Below are 21,878 nucleotides of genomic sequence, written 5' to 3' on the forward strand. Positions count from 1 at the left end.
ATTGTTATGCTGTTAAATGTCATGAACTATGGAATGCAAGCCTCTTCTGTAATTTGAAGTTTCTCCATCTTGCACAATCATTATTGGCCCATTCATCATGAAATATTCATATTATGCAAGAAGCCAGCTGGTAGATTCACAGCTTACAAATCAAAGGGTTTGGATGACAACTGTCTGAAACATAACAGTTAAGTTCCTTGTTTATCACAAAAGGGCTTTCCAAAGAATTGTTGGTTTTAAAAGATACATAAATGTCAACATGAAATATGGACATTTTGTATAAGCCAAGGTAGAGACTGAAACATTTTTTTTTCCTTTTCTTGCAAGTGTGTATGACTCAGCAACTACATACACTAGCTACAAAAGGAACTTGCATTAATTTTTAATGTAGTACTTGGAGGAATGTCATTGAAGTGGGGAGGGCTTTAGAATGAGCTAATACTGTACTTCAGATAAAGGCATTCTTTAAATTTCAATTTGGTAACAAAAAAAAGGAAAGTCAAGACTCAGAATGAACATACTGATTTATTTAGGAATAGAAGGCTTGTTGTGCCATACAATGGCTCTATGCAACTGATTGGTTAGGACTCTTACATAGCATCTGACACCCCTCCACATGTTTACAAGGGGCATCTTCATTAAGTAAATGTCCCAACACAGCAACATTGGGCACAACAAGGGCACAACAAGCAGTCAAATATGAGTAATCACACAAAAGGTGAGACATTTTAGCTGGCAATGTTCAGGAGCTTCTTTATGTCACCTTCGATGCTGCTGGTCAGAAATCGTCTGCTGTAGCGTTTGAAGGGAACCCCGTCTGGACCAATGAGGAACTTCTCAAAATTCCAGGCAATATCGTTCCTGCAGACAGGACTCCAGATAATGCATTTAGGATCACCCATCAAAGACACAGGCTCATCGCTGGGGAATGGCAGCTTTTCCTTGAGGAAGACGAATAGAGGGTGAGCATCCTTCCCATTCACCTCTACCTTCTCCAACAGCTGGAACTTGGGTTCAAAGCCATTTCCAGGACGGACATATTTTAGGGACATCAGAATCTCTTCATTTTTGCAGTTTTCCTGGAAAAAAGAACAGAATACTACATGGTTTGGCAATCATTTGATATAGATCAGCTTGCAGGAGATTGAATATTCCCTCCAACCATTGGGCATCTGAACAAGTCAGTTCACTGGCAACGTTCGAAGGGATATTCAATCTCCTTACATGATGTGTTTTCTGTTGGAAGAGGTAATCAGTCAGGAGACACTGGAGACACCTGCCCGCTGCCCATGTGCTATAGCTTCAGATTACAAGGTGTAGCAGCCATGTCCTACACACACTGTTCAAACGTGCAGTTGGACTCTGAGTAGAAAACCTGAGCCAGTGAACCTCACCGTGAGATATTAGTGCATAAAAACAAAAGTTTTTTTTTTAAGTAAGCAAACGACACTTTTTGGTACTTTATATTATTGTCGTTTATCCAAATACATCACTTTCACATTTTATAACGACAAATATTTAAAATAATAGTAGAGAGAGAGAGGGGGTAAAAAAGAACATGACTGCTGCCCCCTGAATAAACACACAGCCATGCTCCCTCGGGCGTAACTAAAATCACGGACGGAAGTAAATGTACAGTATTTATCCGCTTTGAGAGATGAACCCCTCACCGAAAACTAGACTGGAGGCAGAGAAACACAAACTACAAAGTAATTTACCTGGTGTCCGAACTGGTTGCAGGGCACTCCCAGAATAACGAGTCCTTTGTCGGAGAAGCGCCCGTGGAGCTCGTTCATCTGGGTGTAATCCCTGGTGGTCGTGCCTCAGAGAGACGCCACATTTTCGATAAGAATCACTTTACCCTGAAAAGACGAAAACTTCAGCTCCTCTCCGCTCAGCGTCTTCGCCGAGATGTCGTAAATAGACTTCACATTAGACATGTCCGCGCCTCGCAGTGATACTCTCTACAGCCTAGTGAACTGAAGATGAACAACACCGAATGAAGTTCAACTCAGACGCACTTAAGAAATTAAGCTGTGTCCGGAGGAGGAGGAGGGTTGTACCAATGTGTCGTTCTTGAAAGAGTCGGTTCTTTGAATCTTAGAACCAACTTGGTAAATTACTTTGATTTATTAAGCTGCTTGAGAACTAACGCAGTCAACATTTAAACCCAGTCATGCAAAGCATACTATTTAGGAACCTAGAACTTAGATAAACCTAGGATCACCATCTTGTCAACTGCCCGACTACCGGAGGGGCTTTTGAGCTGCAGGTGAGTTGACGACGAATATACTTTTGAGCTTAAAATATATGTTTTAGGGTTTAATTATGTGACTGTTGTAAAACATGAAATAACAATGCTTGTAATGCTCTTTTAATAACCTTTTTATTATAACACGGTTAACAAAGCTAACTTCCCTAAAGCCTACGAGGAAAGAGTCGACTCTCACTGCTGAGCTGAATTAACAGATCTCAGTGAGAAGAACCGAGACGAAGGGCTGTGTTCAGTGAGGGGAAAAACGCAAAGAACGAACCAATCCCTGCGCTCATCTTAACACAATCCCCGCCCATTCCTTAGAGACGTCCCCAAAGCTTTAGGGAACGTCATCATAGTATGCTACAAGTGAAAGGAATGAAACGACCATCCGAGATGCATATAACGCAAAACAAATACTATAAGTGAACACATAAACAGTTACATAACTGAAATAGATAAAATACATGGAAAGAACTCGACTGTACACTAGTCTTAATTCTTGCTTTTCTTTTTTAAATCAAAACTTCACCACAGTCCCTTACAGTTTATGAAACTTTGGCGCGAGAGTCTAAAGACCAAGAGACGGCCCGAAGAGAATAACACGACCTAAGGCTAACAGCTAAGTATGATATTTTCATTAATTTCATGTGTAACACTTCACAATTACAACTTCTCAGAGACCTACCTTTATGTCTGTGGTGGTATATTATTAGCTGTCTGTTTAATATAAACGGCTGGTAAGCGCCTCAACAGCGGAATTGTTAGATCGCTAGATACGTTTGCTGTCTTAGTTTGACGTTATTGACATAATATTAGTGTGGAGCATATGCTTGGTCAAGCATTATCAGCAGATATTACTTTTTGAGCTGCTTGTGAGCCTTTAATAGACTTAGATTTGAAAGTATAATTCTACATCTCGGATTGTCTTTCCTACAGTCTTAAGTACTCCTTGTAACATTATTCTGAACATTAGTTTATGGCTCAGCTGCCATAGACTAAATTGGTGGATTTGGGTAAATGTTTTTTTGTGACATGACAAAAGCAGTGAATTTAAAACAGACTTATTTTGCATCTCAGTTCATATTTATGGACTATATATACTGGGGGGATTTGGCAGGGTGGGGGTGAACAATAAGTTATAAATTAAACGATATTTACAAATAACTTACCTTCTGAGTTTGTTAATGATGTGTACCCTGTAGAGGTAATTTACCATGTATACACCTAAGTAAGTTAGTAGTTAATTTGCCATGAGATTTGAAATTAACTATTTCCAACAGGTAGCTGGAGAGTGTGTGATCACCGAGTCAATAATTGCAGAGAATGATGGGCAAGAAGAAGCGATCATCAACTAGTTCTGTGGATGAAGGGCTAACCTCAGTTAATGTGCGCAGTAAGTTAATGCTTCCTCCTGATTTGCCCTGTAGCTATCATAGGAGTGTGCATCGTTTTTGCTTCAAACCTTTTTGAGCACTGAAACACGAGTTAATTTGAATTTGTTTATTTTTTAGAATCCAAGAAAAGAAAGTCCACTGGGCGGTCCAGCAAATCAGAGGTTCCTGATCAGGTTCCAGATTCAGTTTTTGTTAATATGCTTCGAGATTCAGGAGTCACTTTGAGATTAGGAAACATGTCCAATGAGATTGGTAAGAACCAGGATGCATACCTTTGCTGTAGCTCATACACAAGCACAAAAAGAGATCACACTCGTGCATGCATTTTTCTAACCTTTTGTATTTTCATCTTCTTTTAATAGCGGTGGACCAAGTTGTTTTTCAAAAGAGATTACAACAGCAATTACGAAAGAATCCCAGATATCCAAACGTGAGTGTAACAATAAAGAGTTGTATTTGTATTAGCATAGTTTAATTGCAATAAATGTATTGTTTCATTCCAACACATGTTGGCAATCATGATTTTTCATGGGATTTCTGTCAGATAATTCAAGATTTTATATCTGGCTTGGAGACGCACATCGAAGACCCAGAGAGATTTAAGAACTGCCTGCTTCCCTGTGTGCCTCGGTCTGCAGGCGAGGGAGATGCAAGGTAATGTGTGAAATGAGTATAAGCCAGGGATTGGGGGTGCATTCATGTTTTATGAGATTTATATAATTATATATTTTTTTGGTTTATGTCCTTCTGTGACCTTAGCTCCAGCTCGTTCCAGGAGAGCCTGATGCGTCTGCTTCTAGGTGTAGAGATGATTCAGGTAAGGAAATTTGTCAGATTTGTGTGTGTATATATATATATGTATGTATGTATGTGTGTGCGTATCAATGTTCACATGATGTGAAGGACAGCTGCTGTGTTCTAATGATGTAGTACACTAGAAGTCAACCAAAATTGAGATATGTTTTTAATCATCATATATATATATATCTCCTCTGTTCAATTTCTGTATTTTATAAATCTGTCTATAAGGGCATTAACAGATATGTTGAACAATATTGGACATTGGTCGAGAATTTCTATAGTTCTGTTCACTGTAAATTTAACTGAAAATCTAATTTCTTTTGTAGACCTTGGTCATTAACACATTGTTTGAGAAAGTTCCAGAGTTCATGTTTGAGGGGTAGGTCCTTGTCATTGACATTTTGTTGTCTTTTTAATCAGTCTTCCCATTTTTAAACTACTTTTGATGCAGTTACTGAAGAGATTGGTATATGACTGTTATATACTGCTAGGTCCTACTTTATGCAAGGTGCAGTATGTGAATTGGGCCACAATTGTAGCATTCCGCAGTCATGAGTAACTGGTTGTATTTGGCCTTTTTATTTCCAGACTTGGAGAGGATGGTCTGAATATTCCACGTATTATTATGAACCAGCTGAAGTGGCTTGACCATGTTGTGGATTGCAAGGTATGTAAAGGACTATCTGTTATTTTCTGAATAGTAATGAATGTGGCACCAACACAGTATATCAGATCCATAATATCAGGTTTAATTTTAGGAAAATGCTGTCTTTAATACAATGTAATGTTTTTCCTGCTCAATTTTAAGTAAAGAAGTGGTTCAGTGTAAAATTTGCGTTTTGTTTTTTTTATAGCTTATTAACCTAGTTTTTATAGGTTTTGTTGATTGTCTTGTATAGTAAGTATGTCTATCTGAGCCTTGGAAAAATAGTGATAATTTATAAGACAAGGTGTATTTATGTAGTTTTTGAATAAAAAAACTTAATGTACTATTCATTTTTACACAAATATTATAGTTATCTGTTTTGTTCATATATGCTTTTGTGTCTCTGTGTGTGTAGGATCTGGCAAGTAAGCTGATGCAACTAGTGTCTGTTGCTCCTGTTGAGATCCAGCGGGACATCATTACCAGTTTGCCTGAAATCCTGGAGGACTCACAGCATGGAGACATGGCCAGAGAGCTCAAGTAATGTTTCTGATTTAGGAGAGTCTAGAATAGGCCCAACAGCTTAGCTTTTAGGCAGAATTACACCTTGAGGGCTGGTTATTACATCATCTGTCATCTGAACGATTGAGCTCATGGTACTCATGCTGGTGTGAGACACTGTGTCTTTGAATTTTTTTACTATTCCATCTATGCAGTGCTCTTCTTCAGGAGAACACACGACTTACTGTGCCCATCCTGGATGCTCTTTCCAGCCTTAATCTCAGCTCGGCTTTACTAGCTGAGGTATCTGCCTTTAGATCACAAGCATAAATACATTTTCTACAACTGATTTCAATACAGTTTTAGAATAAATGATCATGTGCACTTTTCTAAATTTGTATTTCTCTGTTGGTCAGGTGCGCAGGACAGTCATGGCCACTGTATCTGCTGTGCAGTTGGAGGACCTTCCTATTGTAGTGAAGTTCATTTTGCATTCTGTCTCTGCTTCAGATGCCAATGAGGTTAGATTTTGCAGAATTAAAAATGTTTTTTTTTTTTTTTTTTTTAAATTGTCACTTGTCAGTGAAATTGTTACTACATGTGAATTGGTCTGTGATAAGATTCTCAGTGATACTAAAAAATATTTTAAATTAAATGTCTAAAAATATATAGGAAGATAAAAATCTGAATTCTCAGATTCTCATATATACATCCATTGAACAATAATTTTGCTTAATATCTCAGCACTTATAAAAGGCTGAAGGACAGTATTAATTAACAGACTTGTCATTAATAGAATTAAATAAGACATTAACATTTTTTTTGAGATTGTGTCAATGTTATGTAGTGGTATTGTGTTAAAGGGTTTAAATTAATCAATTGATTTAAATAACAGGGAAAGTACAAATTAATCAACATCTTAACTTAATAATGTAAATGTGCCAGATTTAGCCTAATAGCTAACTTTATTCTGCAGTCCCTGGGCAGGTTGATGTTATAAAAGTAAAAAATAAAAAATAAAATAATAAACACACATAAATGATATGTAATACAGCATAAAACATAATTAAACATCATGCAACGCAGCTACATTTCATTATTATGTGATGTATTATTATATTAGGTGTATAAATAAGCTAATAATGTTTTAAAGAAATTGTGTGTGTGTTTGTTTGTGATTGCTAACATTAAAATCATCATCATCATCATCATCATTTTCTTCTCCGCTTCTCCATTTCAGGGTCGCGGTTAACATTAAAATCACAATATTAAAATAATTTAAATCAAAAACATACATTTGGATACAATATTGTTCCTAACAACAGAACAAATAGATGCACAGGCTTTTGCAGTGATTTAGTTCAACACATGCAACTTGCAATTAATGCAGTGATAAAATTATCAAATTAGTTAATTTGTTGAATAAATGTTCATTTTTAATACTTTGCAACATTTAGCATAAAATAACAAAAAAGAACATGAGTGAATGTAGAATTATAATAATTAATTAATTCATTGTCTGTAACCGCTTATCGTTCAGGGTTGTGGTGGGTTCGAAGCCTGCCCGGAATCACTGGGCACAAAGCAAGAACACACCTTTAATGATGAGCCAGTCCAATGCAGGGCAACACACACATTCAATCACATACACCCATTGACCATACGTAATTGTCCATCAGCTACCAATGTGTTTTTGGACTGTGGGATTATCTGGAGCACCCAGAGGAAACCCACGCAGACAAAGGGAGAACATCTCCTCACAGACTCAACCCACAACCCACAACCCAGGACCCTGGAGTTCTGTGACAACGATAATCCCTGTTGTCCCACTGTGCCACCTGAATTACAATTATACATTAAACAAGCAAAAAAAAAAAATCAAACTAATTTATGCACCTAATAAAAAGTATTTGGTAAACAAAATGTCCATGTTTTCTATATATATATATTTGTAGGTGGTGTGTGATTTACGTAAAAAACTGGAGCTGGAGCAGTGCATGTTGTCCTTGGTGCTACAGGCTTCTCAAAAATCTGAGAAGAATAAAAAGACCTCAGGGTATAGTTATTTTTTCATTATCTTTATTTCTGTGGTCTGAAGATGTTTCGAGCTAGGCTGCTAGACCTATCAGGCCGTGCTAATTGTTAGTAGCATTAAATTTATTTAGGTATTTTCAGTTTGGTTTTCTTCTCTCTCTCTCTCTCTCTCTCTCTCTCTCTCTCCCCCTCTCGCTCTCTCTCTCTATATATATATATATGTGTGTGTGTATATGTGTGTGTGGTGCCAGGTCATGCAGCAGTAAAGACAGTGTGGCTCTGGTGTTGGAGGTCATTAAGTCAGCTGTTCGTTTTCAAAAAACCATTTCTGAGGCCTGGCTTAAGGTGAGCTAAAGGTTAACAGATCAGAGGCATTTCCATTTTCCAACTTGCTGTCCCGAACACGGAGCTGTGGAAATTATTTAACTGACACATTAGTGGTGCTGTCAAATTTAAATGGCATTTTTTTTGCCCTACAGGCAATAGAGAATGTCAGTGATCCTGAAGATCATAAGGTGAAGATTTTCAATGTGGATTACTCTCCCTTATTATTTTATTGTTTAGAAATAGAATATTGAAATGTGTTGATAAGATCCATTGCTTCTTTATCTTTCAGGTTGTTGATGTGTTGGTGTTGCTTATTCTCCACTCCACTAATGCTAACCAAAGCCGGCGTGGGGCAGAGAGAGTGATGAAGACAAAAGTCCGTGCTGGCCTCATTCAGGAAGTGCTACTGAATAAGACTTTCAAAGGCTATGCTCAGGTCAGCCACAAACTTTATAGTATTTTATTTAGGATGTACAATGCTTTTTTTTAAAATAAAGGACATGTTCCCCTCCATTTTTTTATGCTTTAAGAAAAATACAGTGTGTTACAAGCCTGACCATACCTGCCCTCCCCACAAGTGCAATAACAATTGTTGAAACAAAAATAGACGTAATAAAACTACACTGCTAAGAATAGTGATATTAGGAGCCATTAACTGAGAAGCAACAAGAACAAATAAAATATGTTCCCTATCAAAATTAAGTATACGCAAACAATAGGAGAGAAAAACATGTTCTCCAAAACAAAATCTGTCACACATTAATATGATAATAAAATTATTGAGCACTGTCATAGAGAAGGATGTGGGGTATAGATTTAATGTAGAGTGCATGTTCTGGTGTGGTGAGTAGATGATGTGGTGGAAATGCTTGTGTGCTCTTGTGTAGGTCATGCGTGGACATTTCCCTTCCATACTGGCCTTGGCTCAGGGGCTGCTGCGTTCTCCAGACTTCTGTGTGGTTTCATTTGGAGGACACATGTACAAACATTCCTTTACTGCCTTTGACTCTTATTGCCAGCAGGTAACACTCTATGGCTCGAATGTTGTAACAGTATAGGAATTAATGTTTTACAGTTTGGCTGTAACTGTAAAGGGGTTAGCTCCCTATTTTATTAGTTATTATTTGAAATAAATAACATTTCTATAGTGGTTGTTTATTTGGCACCATGGTGCAACAGGCAGTGTCACTATCACACAGCTCCATGGTCCTGGGGTTGGGGGTTTGAATTGTGCTGTAGGTGACTGTATGGGAGGAGTTTGGTGTGTTCTCCTCTGGGTGCTCCAGTTTCCTCCCACGGTCCCAAAAACGGCAATTTATAGGTGAATTGCCTACTCAAAAGTGACCATAGGTATGAGTGAATGTGTAAGTGTGTGTTGCTCTGTGATGGACTGGGGCCCTGTTCAGTGATTGCAATGGTTCAGTGTGTTTATATTTAAACACAGTTTAAAATTTCATCTTCATCATTCAAAATCTTGTTTGCAGTGAACCATTTTTGTGTTAAGTTCTGTAGAAAGAAGACGCTGTTTATTTCTATGTTTGTTTAAATTTTTTAAAAATTATAATTTGTGTGCCTTTGGTTTTAGGAAGTTGTTGGCTCTTTGGTAACACACGTGTGCAGTGGTGTGAGTGGAGAAGTAGATGTAGCTCTGGAGCTGCTGTGTGAGCTGGTATCACAAAAGCCCTCAGAGATGACTCAGTATGCAGTCTTTGTTAAGGTAATCACATTCAAACACTGTGCCACAGAGAACACAATAATGATAACAAGAATATGTCAGTTTGGCGATATACATGCATTTACATGCAAATACCTACATGCCTAATGCAATCATGAGAGAAATACTGGGTCAGTTGAAGAAAGCATTTCCGGGTATCAGGCTAAATATTCTCAATGCAGACTTTTCAGGTGATGGAAAAACTAGATTTGCTTAATTTTAAATGAGGGATGCACTGGCATGAAAATGATGCCTGTTTCCAATATGTTTCATGTACATAATATATTAATGCCTGTCCAAATATATGAGCCTTAAAAAATGCTGAAATTGAGTCTTCATCTGTCTTTATTAGCATTACAGGAAATCCTGTATATAGGAAATATAGGGTTATGAATATAATAACATTCATAAAATACATTAAATGTCTGTATGTTTACATTTATGCATTTTTAAACAATTAAATGCTGATAATAATTTAATTATTATTTTGCATCATGCATTTCCTTTTTCTAAACTTTTGATTAATATGTAGGGTATTTTGGACTACATGGATAATCTGAATCCACAGCAGATACGCAGACTCTTTTACCTGCTAAGCTCTCTAGCTTTTGGGCTTGATCAACATGGCAGTCATATTCAGGTCAGAGTTATACTCATGCATTTTTTGTACATGACACTTACTCACTGGTTATGTCTCATTCTCTAATGTAATCTCTCATCTTATGGGTCTTGCAGGATGATATGCACATTGTGATTCGTAAGCAGTTGTCAAGTACAGTGCCCAAATACAAGCGCATTGGTATTATTGGGGCCGTTATGATGGTGGGGAGTATGGGGTCACAAAGGTAAAGTCTACAAATTTTCATATTGGTTGCTGATTTCCTTGGTAGAGTTTGATTGTAAGGTTATGTTTAATACCCTATTGCCACTCTATCATTATGCCCTACATTACATCATGACATTTGCTATAATTGCTACAAAAACAGCGTAGAAACATCAGAACATTGAAGATTTGACTTATCTATGTATGTATAAATATAATAGAATCCTCTGCTGTTGTTGCAGGAGCAAAGCAGACTCTCAGGGGGCCACACTGCCAAAAGAAATACACAGACAGGTGGACAGCATTTATTAGTATGGGTAAATGTGTGTGTGTGTGTGTGTGTGTGTCTGTTTTTATATGTATGTGATTGTTTATGATGGCTCTGTATATTATTAGGTTACAGCACTACTGGAGCTGGTGCGTTCATGCAGTGATACCTCAGCAGAGTCTGCTGCCCTTTATTATGATGAACTTTCCAACTTGTTGCAGACCTGCAAACTGGACCCACTGGTGCAGGTTTGTACTTTAGTGTATAATATGTATGGAAATAATTACCACTACTACTTTTTTTAAGTTATTATTTAATGTATAGTCATAGATGGTATTAGTCACAATCAGTTTTCATTCTGTTTGTTTTTATGGCAACATATATGTAAAGAGCGAACCTTCATCATCAAATGAAGATCATAATGATATCTTTTTTCTGCTTATGAACACTAAAATATAGTCCGTGTTCTGTTCTGTTTGCTGTGTCAGGAGTGGATTGGAAAGAGTGCACTGGAGGATTTCCAGGAGGATTTTGTAGTGGACCTCGGACCAGAGATAAAAGGGTCAGAGGCTCAATTATTATATGATAGGCACCATACGGGCTCATGAGAAATAATTTATTACAGTTGTGTGTATGTGTGTGTGTGCAGTTCATTTCCATTCCAAGCCTCAGTGATGTATAATCTGGATGAAGATGAGAGTCAAGGAGGAATTGCTATAAATCTAATGCCGCTGATGGCTCAGGATGTGCCGCACAGAGCAGACAAGTGCATCACCACTAGCCAGAGAAATGCCAGGTCAAAGAATCATCCACCACTCACATTTGTGTTTGTACAGACTGATTTTGAAATTTCTGCACAGAGTATTCCATTAATGAAATAAGCTTCTGAGCATGTCCATATGGATATAATTTCTTTGAAAATAAGACAAACAGTAAAAATCACAAAGTAATAAATCAATATTAAAGTTAGCATGCAAATAAAAATAATAAAAATAAAAATAATTGCCAGCATATTTCTTTCTTTTTCTTTTTAGTTTTATATTGATATGAATATGCTTGTGACAAGAAAAGAGTACATGTATACATCACAAAATAAACAAAAACAACAGCATATTAAAATTAGCATGCATTTGACCAAAACCAACAACACATTTGTTTTCATTCTCTCTCTAAATTCAGGCATGTGTCTCCTCTGTGCCTGTCACCATTCTTTCGACTGCTGAGACTTTGTGAGGAGGCGCAGCACCAGGGTGATCTAGAGGAAATTGATGCTTTACTTGGTCAGTCATGCAACCAATACATTACAAACAATTGAATGGGCTCCTGTGAAGTGCAGCGATTTGAGAGTTGGGCTGACTTTTAAGAATCAATTTAAAATTGCTCAGTTAAGATTTCCCCATATTTCATAATGAAATCTTCATGTTTGGAAATAAAAGTGATTCTTTAAAGATTCTAAAAGCATGTTCCAACATCTGATAACATCTGAATAAAAAAAGAGGCCTGCCCTTTAGCTCTTTTAGTGCTTTATACAAAACATTTTGGACAAAGAGCCTTGAAAATGCTTGAACAAAGTGACTTTGAGCCCTGACCTGAAAAAGATAAATCGTCCTTCTGATTTTAATAAGGACTCTGCCAGCTGTGGCATCTGAGCTGTAGCTTTAGTCTAGTCGCCTGAAAGACTGAAATTGACTAATGCGCAACTCAACACAAAGGCCTTTGTGTGAGACAAGGAAGTAAACATGGAATATGTAGCCAGATTCTCAGGAAAATAACAACGCAAACTGTTCACACACAATGCATTTGTCTGAAGTTGAAGAACACGAAATGTTCCCTTAGACCATTGATTAGTTTCAGATCAAATTGTTATCTAAATAGTGGTTATGTGTACATTTGTGTGTGCAGGTGTTTGAAATAAAAAAGTGTAAGTAAAAACTAAAATATCAGTAATTATTGACTGTGCTTATATGATTGAACTGTGTGTGTTGGTGTGTGTTGGCAGGCTGTCCTCTGATCCTAACAGACATGGAAGTGGTGGAGAAGGTGGAGAGTCTGTCTAAAGCAGAAAGAGAGTTCCTCTGTTCTTTGCTCTTTTATACCATCAACTGGTTCAGAGAGGTAAGTGCAACCCAGTGGAGTATAGGCACTTTAAACTACACTGTTCAGTTATTTATTGCACATGTGTTTTTTTTTGCTTTGAACCAACTTACACTGACCACATGTTTAATTTATCTTGACTCAACTTATTAAATTCATGTAAAACTAAAATATTCACAGAAAAATAGGTTCATTTGAACCTAGGCTATTGTTCCTTTGAAAGTGGATGATGGGTTTGTTTGTGTCATATTTTTAGGTGGTAAATGCGTTTTGCAAACAGAAGGACCCTGAGATGAAGATGAAAGTTATAACTCGTCTTCAAAACATCACTTACCTGCAAACACTACTGGAGACATGCTTGGCAGGTACCAAAATAGAAAGAGATTTCAGTCCAGTCTCCAGGGAACTTTTAGCCAGTCCACATATTTATTATATTCGAGATTTACAAACACCTCAGCCAGGAAAAAAATGGCATCAGAGTGCTGGATCCAACAGCATGAATTTTGGCCAGTTTATATGGGGGATTCCATGACATAGCAGAGTTTCTCCAAATACACTGTTAATGGACTTGCTAGCCATTTTGCAGCTATAATATATATATATATATATATGCACAATATAATTAAGCTCAAGTTATATGAATGGCTTGATTGTGTGTGTGTGTTTCAGCTAGTCCTGGCTACACTCCTCCTTTGGCTAATTTTGACTATGAGAGTACAGAAGTATTGTCTCCACCCCTTTCTGCTGCTCCTGCCAGGAAAGGAAAGAAAGGTAAGGTAAATATGTAAGACACATCCAATAAGCCAACATGGTGGGTTTCTTGTGCCCCCCCCCCCCCTCATTTCCCAGATATTTTCATACTCTGCTAAGCCAAGAACTTAATATATTCCCTTTATTGAAGTGCAAACACATTTAGTCCCTCTAAACTCAAAGTCCCTGGTTGCCTTAATTAGACATAGGCCTGTATAAAAAAGATTTTAATTTTGATTTAAAACACTAGCAACACCCCTGAGATCCCAAGAAAAAGGATTCCACATTCTTGGAGCAGCACTGCTGAAAACACAATCCTCAACAGAGCACAACTTAGTGCATTGATCAGTAAGAAGATCAGATGTAGCTTATAGGTGTGGAGTAATTCCATTAGATAAAAATGAGCCAGTCTACCTTATATATATATAAGAAGAACTCATTTAAAAGTTATATGACTTGTATATAATTATATGCATGAAGTGCATGTATGTATTCACATGCACAAATTGGACGTTACCTGATATGGTTTTAGAGTCGACGGGAAAGAAGAGGAAAGCCTTGGCCAGTAAAAACTCTTCTGGAGACAGCACTCAGCTGGAGGAAGCTGCTGAGGCAGAGGAGTCTCAACAGGCAAGAGCAATTCATTAATCCCCCAAATGCCACACAAAAAACATAAACGGTGCATCTGGTAACTAGATGACTTAACAAAATATTGATCATATTCTCCTTACATTTTGTCGACTGTATTATGAGAGATGTTTGCTTTGGTAGGACCATCCAGAAAAGGAGAAAGACGCTAAAGTAGGGGTCAGTCTGTCTTTATACTGGCCATTCTTTAGGGAACTGGACCTTGAAGTACTGAATGTGCTGCTGTGCGGTCTTCTCTCTCGATCAGTACTGGACACAGAGCTTCATTGCAAGGTCAGTTAATTCTGTTCCATTCTGGCATTAATATTTACTGTTAACATTGTTATTAATTAAAAATAATAATATTTACAGTGGATTCCAAAAATCAGTTTATGCTCTGCACATTTGTGTTTTGAAATTGCACATTAGGTAAGGATTAAATCAGATGTAAAACTAAATGAACTAAACACCTATTACAGCTGAGGAGGTAATGATGAAGAGTAATGGGTACATACTAAAAGGAAAGAATGAAATAAATCATATGAAAAACGCCACTTTTTTGCTTAGATGCGAGAGGAGGTACAACTCGGTTCGGCAGAGCTGGTGTTTCTCCTAGACGACATGTGGCGCAAACTGGACTTCAGTTTGACTGCAGCTCCGGGCAGGAAAGCCCCTTTCCTCAAAGTAAGAATGCATATGCAAGCACAAACATCTTTAATAACCTTGCATGGATAGAAAATACAAGTTTGAGATATTTTCTTTTTGCCAGATTCACACTCTGAGCCCTGTATCAATAATTCCTGTTTAATAGAATATGCAACTTCAAAATTGTTATGTGTGTTGAGTTATGTTTTGAGTTATTGACTGTGCTTTGTAGGGTAAATCAGAAAAGGCAGTGGGCTTCTCTCACCTACAGCAGAAGAGTTCCAAAGATGTGGCCACCTTTGTCATTCAACTGCTGCCTGTGCTGTGCATACACCTAGAGAACTGTCACAATTACTTTCAGGTTAAACTACAAACTAATTCTTATCCATTTATAGCTGTAAAATATCATTTAAAACATTTTGAATAATATGGGGTCATGTCATAGAACTTGTGTGTGCATCCTCCCACAGACCCTCCTGAATGAGAAACAGGGTGTGGTGGATGCTTTGGGTTTGGATGTAAAGGAGCATCAGAACATGAGCTCTGTATATAAGCTCCTCTTACAGGTCCTGCACACCACATTCAGCTGGTAAGAATTCCAGGCCATAATATACCACACACACAAATTGATACTTTTCCAAAAATCTGTCAATTACTACTAGTAAAGATACCACTTATAAAGCCCTAGCTCTTGATATCTTTGTGCTTTCCCACCCAACACCCCACCCACAACATGTGGAATTTCTTAATTAGCTATATTAGCCACAAAATAAGCCTAGTCTAGATGAGCATATAAAAATAGGGGTTTGTAATGTGCTGAATTGCATTCTTAGGTCGGCCTTCTCTCAGCTGGAACAGCGGGCACTACTGAAGAGTGCTCTGGGAGTGTTAGCTAGCCGATTAAAAGAGGAGGAGACAGACCAAACTTTGGAGCAGCTTATCAAGTGAGAGTTAAATACAAATATACACATATTTCCACTTGTCTCTAGGAAAATCATGTTGAAATATACTGTTCGCATGTGTTCACTACTGTTCAAAAGCATTTTTACTCTGCCTCTCTATTGCAAATATGAATGTTAAGTGATTTTTTTTTTGTGACCGTTGCTACACAATGAGATTGGCTTTGCAACATATTATTTACTCAATAATAGCATCATTCCATTGAACATTTGTGGTTGAGTAATAATCACTTTATTACGCTGTATAAAAGTGTGTTTAGCACATTCAAAAATGAAATAATCAAATAATTTTAAGAATGCCTTTATGATAATAGTTGACATGCATCCCAGATTTTAACACCAACATCGTGTGTGTGTGTGTGTGTGTGTGTGTGTGTGTGTGTGTGTGTGTGTGTAGGCACAGCTTTGAATACTTGCTGAATTTTCGCAGTACATTGCCCAGCCTCAGCACTGCTCTTTGCCTCACTCAGCTTCTTACTATACTCAGTCGGTATGAAGGATCCAACCACAGCTTCTACAGAGAACACACAGGTCAGTCAGCATGCAAACACATATTACTGCCTAATCACTCATTCATCATGCTGTCAGGTTTTGGCCAAAAAGTATTAGCTGATGTGGAACATATACTTGAATTAGGTTTTACAGTGTATTTCAGAGATAAGGTACCCTCAGCACACCTAATAGTGTATTTTCCCGTCCCCAACACTCAGCCTCCCTGTCGAGGCATTTCCTGTGTCAGGAGTGGGTGACAGTGAGTGGTGCAAAGGAACGTGGAAACAAACACAACGAAATCCTCCAAACTCTTCTCAGGTAGCTTTCACATCATTACATTGAGTTTTCAACATGGGCCTCAAGTCTAAATATGTTTTTATCAATTATTGATGACCTCTCTATTTCTTTTTTTTTATTTTATTTATTTTTTTTTTTAACTATTTCTTCCTGTAGTATTTATCTAGAACACACTGATGATGTGCTGAAAGCAGTAGAGGAGATAGCAGGAGAGGGAATCCCTGAGCTAATGAATGCAGCCAAAGACGCCAGCTCTCGTAGCTGGCCCACACTCAGTAGGTATGACACAAGCCAGCATTCTACCTCTCACTCCAGAAGAAATATTGCAGAGGTTTTTGGCTCACATTCTTGGGACCCACTGAATAACTAAACACCACACCGCACTAAAAAACATAATGTAGCTTACAAATTTATCAACAAATCTTTCAGCATAGAGCTGTGTGTAGGGCAGTGGTTTCAAATCAATGAGGCATGTTTGAGCACTGCTAGCACTGTTTGTTGGAGTGGGGACAGCGGTGCACCCAGTAAGCCACAGTGAATTCCCAAGTTTGTGTTCACATGCGTTCACATGTTCACCTTTTCCTTCCGCACTGTTCTGCACACATTTTTGCGATTCAAGCTGAAACACGAGTAGAGCACTATGCAAAAGAGATGCTGCCGCTGCTTTGTATAAAAGCCACCCGCACCCCAATTGAGAAATATTTCTCCACAACCACTTTTGCCAAAGCCCACCCACAGTACAGAAAAACACCTCAGTCTATATCCAATCCAGTCAACAGACAGTACAAATATTCCTTTTCTTTTATGTAACATGGAATTTCAGGCATGTTGATAACTCACTGTTAAGAATTTAACTTATTTAAAATGTTTTGCCTTATCAACCCGTTTTTAAAAAGTTGATGGGATACAATGCATGTTTTTTCCTTTCAAGGCAAACCTTCCTGGTGTACTATAAGGTGATGATGGCGGAGTTGGAGAAAAGTGTGCGAAAATTGCCTCCTGGAAGACAGGCAGACAGCAGAGAAGTAAGCATATCTACCTATGTATGAATCTTTGAGTGTGTTGTGTGCTCGTGTGCACATGCTTAGGTAGGTAAATAGAACTGTATGTTAACAATTGCATTTTTGCATAAGGCAAGCTCATTGTGCACCTTTATTATGATGTCTATGCCATGATAATTAGTAATGAGAATAATTTTTGAATACTCTGTTCTGACAACCACCAGGTTCAGAGTGAGAAGCTCCTAACATGGAACTTAGCGGTGCGGGACTTCCATGTCCTTATTAACCTTGTCAAGGTAGAGTGTAATATGATCTGTAATACAAACCTTTTCCCTTATCCTGCAACTCTTCTGTCATGTTGTCTGATCAGGATGGTATAAGCTTGAGGCTGCAGATTTTTTTGAATAATTAAAAAATCTTTAATTCCTAAAGGAAGGTGGATATCTGTTTACTTTACTCACATAATCATAACCTTTTGTCATTAGTCTTTTTCTAATGAGTGTATAAAGCTTTTGATCATACGTGTACAAACTAACAGTTCTGACCATTTTTGTTAAAGGTGTTTGATAGCAGACCTGTGCTTACTGTGTGTTTAAAGGTGAGTAGTGCCTGTCACCACATAAATAGATATTTAAAAACTACATTTCTTCAGACCCAATTTCCAGAAAACTTGGAAAGCTGTGCAGTACATTCATTCAGTCATTGTCTGTAATCGCTTATCCTGAACTGGAAGAGCGGTTACAGACAATGAATGAATAAATTAATTAATGTAGTGCACAGCTTTGGTCACAGTGGGTCTGGAGCCTACCCGGAATCATTTGGCGCAAGGCAGGAACACACCCTGGAGGGGGCGCCAGTCCTTCAGAAGGCGACACCCACACTCACACATTCACTTACACACTCACACCTATGGACACTTTTGAGGTGTCAATCCACATACCAACATGTGTTTTTGGATTGTGGGAGGAAACTGGAGCACCCTGCGGAAACTGGGAGAACTCGCTGTGCAATACAGTATGTAAAAAAACTGAATGCAATGGTAGCACTGCAGAAACTATCTAATGTTTGGAGCAAGGTACAGGAAATCATTGTAGGGGCTCAGAAACACTTCTCAAAACCATTGTCTCTGAATACAGTTTGTTGCTACATGCACAAATGCAAGTTAACAATAACAAAAGAATCATCTATTTATAAAATGGATCCAGAAACCCCACCACATTTTGTGGGCTGAAGTCCATTAAAAATGGCCTGAAGTGAAATGGAGAAATTTCCTGTGGTCTGATAAATCCAAATTTGAAATTGGGGTGCGTTAGTGCACAGTGCACATCTGTGAATGCATTGATGCCATTCAGATGTCTTTTTTTGGGAAGTCCTGCATTCCTTATGAAATTAAATGCACTATAACTGAGACCCTAAAGTGTTGAGCAGTAAAAACCCTATAAGAAGCAAGAATGGGGAAACATTTCACTTTCAAAACTGCAACAATTGGTCTTTTGAGTTCCCAGACACTCACAGTATGTTGTTAATAGAAGAGGGGATTAAACACAGTGGTACACATACGTCTATCCCAACATTTTTTGGAACATGCTGTTGGTCTCCAATTCAAAATATTAAATGTTTTAAAAAAAACAATTTCATAATTTAAATGTTGTCTTTATATTTTAAATAAATGCAGAGTTTAATGTCACACATTATTGGATTCTGTTTTTATTTACATTTTGCACTGTGACCCAACTTGTCTGGAAATGGGGTTTGTACATTTCTAAATTTCCCCTCTGTTAACTTTTTTTTCTTTTTTCCCCCAGTATGGCCGGCTCTTTCTAGAATCATTCCTGAAGTTAGGAATGCCTCTGCTCGACTACAGCTTTAAAAAACACAAGGTATTTATAGTATATTTAGCAGTGGCATCCTATTCTCATTTATGTTACCTGCCAACCACAGTTAATACAAACAACTTTAATGCCCAGTGAGGCCTGATACTGTGTAAAGCTGTTGATCAGAATGACACAGAATATCACTTAAGTGACACCTTCCTGTCTCTCAGGAGGATGTTCAGAGTTTACTGAAGACATTCCAGCTCAGCACCAGACAACTCCATCACATGTGTGGCCACTCAAAGGTAATCAACAAAAGCAAATGCAATTACAGATTATAATTTCACGCGAATATATTTCATTTGGAAAATGACTAGGTCTTCAATTGTCAGGTGCTATATTTATTTCATTAACAGACAAAATGCTGTTATTTTTTTCAAATACAATTTGTTAAGTACATTTATATAAGTACAATTATATAACTCTGCCCTTTTACCTGAATCCTGATTTCTAAACGTTGTAATAACTTGTCTTGCTTATTTAATATTCACACTCAGTTAAAAGATGAAGGCTTTACAGTGATATTAATGTTATTTGCATAAAGCAAGTTCAGGAATGTTACTAATTGTGCAGGTTGAGAGCCACATCATTATGGCTATGTGATATCTTTAGATTTGTTATAATAATGCCTTTACTTCTCAGATCCGGCAGGACACAAGTCTGACTAACCATGTGCCAGCACTGAAGAAGAGCCTGGAGCAGTTTGTGTATCGTGTGAAGGCCATGCTCACTCTTAACCATTGCCAGGATGCGTTCTGGCTGGGCAATCTGAAGAACAGGAATCTGAAAGTGAGCCTTGTTCTCTTGTTCTGGCAGCATCTGTTGAAAACCAGTTTTAAGCTAATTATTGAAGTAGTCAGATTGTCCATAATTTCTAGTGATTGATTGCAACTTGGAAATCACTAGAAACCAACAATAAAATAATATTTTGTTAACAAATATATTAATAGATTGGCAATTTGTGACAATAAGTTCATAAATTGGTTAATAAGGTTGGTATGCTTTGAAAGATTTAATATATTCTATATATAAATAGTATGTTGTTTGTAGCAGCTTATACCAGAGCTGTGCATATCTACAGTAGAACATGACTGAATGCCAGAACTTCCAGCATATTACTATGTCCTGATACATAACAGAACAATGTTTCTTTTTCTTGATTTCAGTTTGTTTATGCAAATATAATTTTGTTTATGTGTTAGGGTGAAGAGATTCTCTCACAACGATCAAAAGAAAGTGAGGAAGAAGATGAAGAATCTTCTCAGTTGCCAAATGGCCAGAATGAGGATGAGGTATGGTCTACTCTGTCTAGAACCCAATATAAAAGCTCTACTGACTCCATATACAATATTTCACCTGCTATTTAATGTCTGAAATTTTTTTGGAAGATGTGTTAATGTTTTGACTTAATCCAATAGTTCAATATACAGCTATTGTAAATTATTTCACTAGAAGCTGGTTAGTTTTTTCACCAAAAACAGAATAAAAAGTTAATTAATACAGACAAATAATGCTTTTTTTCATTGCACAAACAATGATAATGGGCAATATAAGCTAAATTATGAGTGAGCAATAAACAGTTGTTTAGAATGCCCATTCTGCATAAGGCATGCTGTTACATTTTTACATTACGATAATGCATTGTTATCATTGACACATGATAATAATTAAAATTGTAGCAGATATAATATTATATCAAAAGTGGACAGTAGGTACGAAATAAATGTTGCTGTACATATAAAGAGAACTGTAATGAAAAGCCTTTTATTTAGTGACAAGGCCAGTAAGTACATTGCAAAAAATGAAAACATAAAAGTAGGCTGAGAAACTAATTAATTTAGTCTAATTGCCTCCTTGCTCTCGACCACAGGAAAGTGATGGAGAAGTGACAGAAAATGGCCACCGTGATGAAGAGGAAGAGGAGGATTCTGAGGAGTCAGATTAAGCAAGGGAACACAACCATTTTATCCCTTTCTATCCTTAAACATATAACCAGTCTGTACAAGCACATTAGCTTACACCACTATCAGTCACTTTAACTGAAACCTGAACAAGGAGCACATTGCTGGAGCAGTGAAAGGAACTTGCTGTCTTTAGTGTTGGAGAATTTAGTGTTTGTTTGTTTAAACTTTGTACTTTGTAAGAAGTGTTTGGTCAATTAATATTCACAGTATTTAGATTACATTTCCCCATTGTCTGGGTCATAAGTATAATTATTTATGATGGTACAAATATACCAGGTGTGTATTTTTTTTAAAAGAGCACAAAACTAGTTCATAAATAAATAAATAATATTCCATTCTACAAAATTGTGGTTACAAGAAAGACAAGCAAAACATTAAAAATACTAAACAAATCGCGCTTTGAAAAAAAA

At 37.3% G+C, this 21,878-nt stretch overlaps 2 protein-coding genes across 3 annotated transcripts; one reads left to right on the forward strand and one right to left on the reverse strand.

The window, feature by feature from the left end:
• Positions 1–517: 517 nt before the first annotated feature.
• On the reverse strand, positions 518–2,073 carry gpx1b (glutathione peroxidase 1b). Its single transcript, XM_066665743.1, has 2 exons — positions 1,719–2,073; positions 518–1,079 (listed from the first exon to the last, which is right to left on the reverse strand). Exons 1-2 carry the CDS (start codon positions 1,938–1,940, stop codon positions 729–731), a joined length of 573 nt encoding a protein of 190 aa, XP_066521840.1. The 5' UTR covers positions 1,941–2,073; the 3' UTR covers positions 518–728.
• A 59-nt stretch (positions 2,074–2,132) lies between these two features.
• On the forward strand, positions 2,133–21,774 carry fancd2 (FA complementation group D2). Of its 2 annotated transcripts, XM_066665740.1 has the most exons (45): positions 2,133–2,272; positions 2,792–2,880; positions 3,538–3,650; positions 3,769–3,903; positions 4,014–4,081; positions 4,196–4,305; positions 4,411–4,468; positions 4,779–4,831; positions 5,041–5,119; positions 5,514–5,638; positions 5,815–5,902; positions 6,016–6,120; positions 7,555–7,655; positions 7,885–7,978; positions 8,113–8,148; positions 8,250–8,396; positions 8,848–8,982; positions 9,546–9,677; positions 10,207–10,314; positions 10,410–10,519; positions 10,740–10,791; positions 10,894–11,013; positions 11,254–11,327; positions 11,415–11,561; positions 11,945–12,045; positions 12,765–12,880; positions 13,116–13,224; positions 13,529–13,630; positions 14,142–14,239; positions 14,381–14,530; positions 14,804–14,920; positions 15,114–15,242; positions 15,352–15,470; positions 15,715–15,825; positions 16,238–16,371; positions 16,551–16,650; positions 16,786–16,908; positions 17,561–17,654; positions 17,855–17,926; positions 18,190–18,228; positions 19,436–19,510; positions 19,675–19,749; positions 20,147–20,293; positions 20,707–20,796; positions 21,375–21,774. In XM_066665740.1, the coding sequence occupies exons 3-45, from the start codon at positions 3,581–3,583 to the stop codon at positions 21,447–21,449; spliced, it is 4,323 nt and encodes a 1,440-aa protein (XP_066521837.1). In that variant the 5' UTR covers positions 2,133–2,272; positions 2,792–2,880; positions 3,538–3,580; the 3' UTR covers positions 21,450–21,774. The 2 variants fall into 2 exon arrangements, with proteins under 2 accessions (XP_066521837.1, XP_066521838.1); XM_066665741.1 differs by lacking the exon at positions 2,792–2,880.
• Positions 21,775–21,878: the final 104 nt, after the last annotated feature.

Source organism: Hoplias malabaricus, chromosome 3 (assembly GCF_029633855.1).
Source record: "Hoplias malabaricus isolate fHopMal1 chromosome 3, fHopMal1.hap1, whole genome shotgun sequence".
Classification (NCBI taxonomy): Eukaryota; Metazoa; Chordata; class Actinopteri; order Characiformes; family Erythrinidae; genus Hoplias; species Hoplias malabaricus.

Excerpts from the sequence above, each read along its gene's own strand:
- fancd2 (XM_066665740.1), top strand. The coding sequence starts at position 3,581 with ATGATGGGCAAGAAGAAGCGATCATCAACTAGTTCTGTGGATGAAGGG. Across the intron at positions 11,014-11,253 it reads AACTGGACCCACTGGTGCAG|GAGTGGATTGGAAAGAGTGC; the intron begins GTTTGTACTTTA and ends TTGCTGTGTCAG. Across the intron at positions 16,651-16,785 it reads ATCCTCCAAACTCTTCTCAG|TATTTATCTAGAACACACTG; the intron begins GTAGCTTTCACA and ends TTCTTCCTGTAG.